At 51.7% G+C, this 2,919-nt stretch overlaps 1 protein-coding gene across 2 annotated transcripts in view; it reads right to left on the reverse strand.

Annotated features, from left to right (window-relative positions):
• The window catches only part of LOC103620594 (excitatory amino acid transporter 5), a 17,467-nt gene that overhangs the window by 7,209 nt on the left and 7,339 nt on the right, over positions 1-2,919 (reverse strand). For both annotated transcript variants that reach the window (XM_008639221.2, XM_017739484.1), the window contains one exon: positions 2,512-2,734. In XM_008639221.2, the coding sequence (XP_008637443.1) occupies positions 2,512-2,734 (223 nt within the window). The remainder of the gene's footprint in view (positions 1-2,511; positions 2,735-2,919) is intronic.

Genomic DNA, 2,919 nt, shown 5'->3' on the forward strand with positions numbered 1-2,919 from the left:
GCGGGCGGGCCAAGGTCGCGTGGGTCCCGTGACTGCGGAGCTCCTGAGCTGAGCCCCGGCCATGCGGCTGGAGAAATAAACATCTCTGAAACATCTACCACCAATCTGTCCATATATACTTCGCTTTCCATGGGACTCCTGGTTTGAAATATACTTGTTGCAGTAATCCCCGCTGCGACAAGTCTGTTTTTTTCTTTTGATGTTGTTGCATTAACCTAAACCAGCCTAATTTTCTGTTCAAGGAATACTAGAGCAGAAATACAGGAATGGGTATGGTGCTGTCCTGTCTTCCAGTGCTAAACCCCATTGCTTTCACTGGAGGTTTTCCAAGAACCCATCAAGTAAAGGGAAAAGGAACCTTTGAGCATTTGGCCATCTTGTTTCCAGCTTGGTGCAAGGCCTTCTTCCTGTGTTGGCTAAAATTAATTTTGAAGCACTGTGCAGGTGTCTGTTTTATCTTGGAAAAGAAGAATATAGACAGGATCTTGTCCTGCTCATCCCTCTTCACTCTTCAGGGTTGAGGACTCCAAGAAGCCCTTGGTTGGTGGTTGGATCTCCTGCCTTGCTCAAAAGAGAGATGAGGTGGGTTCACATTTGCCAGAACTTTCAGAAATGAGACAAGGCTTGGCGTGTTCAAATACCAGCTCTCTGGATATTCATCAGTATTGGGTGGACACAACAGCTGCTTTGGAAGAAAGTCATTTCTCTTCAGGTCCGACAGAGCTGGTTTGGGAGACATGGCCCAAGCAAATGGAGAGATTCCTGCAAGGGTCTTGAAAGCTCTGCCCTCTGATGGGTTTCAAAAGCAACAGAGAGGCCTTCAGGGACAGTGAAGAACTGTCAGAGCTGGAGTAGCTGTGTGGGGTCACCCCTCAAAGCAAAGTCACCTCAGGGACAGTGAAGAACTGTCAGAGCTGTGTGGGGTCACCCCTCAAAGCAAAGTCACTCTGGGTACCCAGTGGGTGCTGCATGGACACCCACAGCCCACAGCCTGCCTAGTTTTGGTGTTGAACACAAATACACTTTACTGAGAGCTTGACCAGCTTCCACCTGGCCCCCCCACCTTGCTGCACGGAGGAGGTGATCCCCATTTCCCAAGGTATAGAGCTGTGGTGCCCTGCCTATCCCTCTCCTCTTTCCTGCCAGGCAAACCCCATTAATTCAGCCTCTCCTCATAGGGAAAGCATCCTGTGGGTGTACAAATGCCCTTTATCAAGCTGCCCGTGTCTGGTGCAGGTGATGCTCTGCCAGTCTGTGGCTTTGTGGAGCTCTAATCTGTCCTGGGCAAAACATGGGGAGTGCAGGTGGCTGAGGCTGGCTCAGGTGATCTCCCACTGCCTCCTAACTCAGGCTGATCCCACTCCCACGCTGGAGGGGTGGTGAAGTGTAATCTTAGAAGAGAAAAGCAGCTTCTCCTTGCAGGTTTGGCAGGGCTGGAGAAGGGCACGTGTCCTGTGGGCAGGAGCTCAGCACCTTTCCTGGGTGTCCAAGGTCTGCAGAGGGTGTTGGTTGCTAGGACAGGAGACTGCCAGAGACATCTTCTGGCTGTAAGGATCTGTCAGTGGGTCTGGCTCTGCCCTGTCTCGCTGTGACCAACTCCTCTGAGGTCTCACATTTAGAACTGGCCGCTCTCCGTGTCTCTGACCACAGTCCAGCGCACTCCAGTGCTGTGCTGGCTGCGCTGCCTCTGCATCTCAAATCCTCTAATTGGCTTTCTGGTTCCTTATACACAAAGTTCAAGCTCCTTGCCCTCACCTCTTAACCTACACATAATCCTGCCACCATGCTCATCTTACTGCCTCCTACTCTTTTTCCTTCCTGATCCCTCCCTCCTCCCTTTCTCCCTCAGCCTTGCACCCCATGTCCTCTTCTTACACTTTGAGCCAGCTCCAAGTTCCTCCTTTCAATGACTTTCTCCCCTTTAAACCTCCTCTCTTGCACGTGTCTCTTCATGACTTCTGCTCCTTCTTCCTTCCCGAAATTGCTGCCGAGCACCTTGTCCACACAGGATTGCAAGCTGTTCATGCAGGATGCTTCCCTATCTCCTTCAGAAAGTCCTGTTGGGAATTCCCATATATTTGTAACAGCACCAAGTCTGACCCCACTGTCACATCCTGCCTGCTCAGGGGCTGAACACTCAGTGTGAAGGGTTTGGGTCATTGTGGCGAGCTGTGTCCCAGGCAAAATTATACCTCACTTCAGACCTCATTAGAAGGACTCCCCAGCTTATGTAATGGTTTGAAAACCCTCAGGACCTGCAGGGCTGTGAAGGCTCATGTGGGAAATAGGGGGTGGAAACAGCCTTCCCAGTGCCTACAGCTGCAGTGAGCTCCACCTCAGGTGGTGCTGACAGGGGCCTTGGTACGAGCTCTGTGCTGGGCCTGGAGCTGTCCTCTGGTTCCCAGGGACTGGGGCAATTAAAGCTAAAAGAATCTTGTCCCACATCTTTAGCTCAGTGACCACAGCTGTGGCCACCCTGTGCTGCCTCTGGGCCTATGGAGGAGCAGGTACCTATGGTTGCTGAGAAGATGACAATCCCCAGGACATTCATCTCATTGCTGGTCCCAGCCAGGGTCCTGTAGGTCATCTCAGGTGATGGTGTCAGCTCAAGGAACACAGGCCGATGGATTTCAGGGTTTTTGTCATCAGGTGCAAAGTAAATAAAATTGACAGGTTTTCCTGGGATCTTTTGAAAACCAGGAGACTTCACCACTGGGACGAGAACAGTTCGATACTGGAACAGAAGCAAAGGAGGGAGGTTATGCTGGCATGAGCTTCATCCTGCTCTGAACACGGAGGCAAAGCCAGCCCCAGCCCTAGGCTGGGTGCTCCTGGAAGTTAAAGGTTTGGTTTCCAGGCAGTAAAAGCCTGGTGGAAACAAGCAATGAGAGACAGGCAAGGGGAGCTGTGGCTGGTGGG

This window comes from Corvus brachyrhynchos, unplaced genomic scaffold (genome assembly GCF_000691975.1).
Source record: "Corvus brachyrhynchos isolate BGI_N302 unplaced genomic scaffold, ASM69197v1 scaffold130, whole genome shotgun sequence".
In the NCBI taxonomy this organism is placed as follows: Eukaryota; Metazoa; Chordata; class Aves; order Passeriformes; family Corvidae; genus Corvus; species Corvus brachyrhynchos.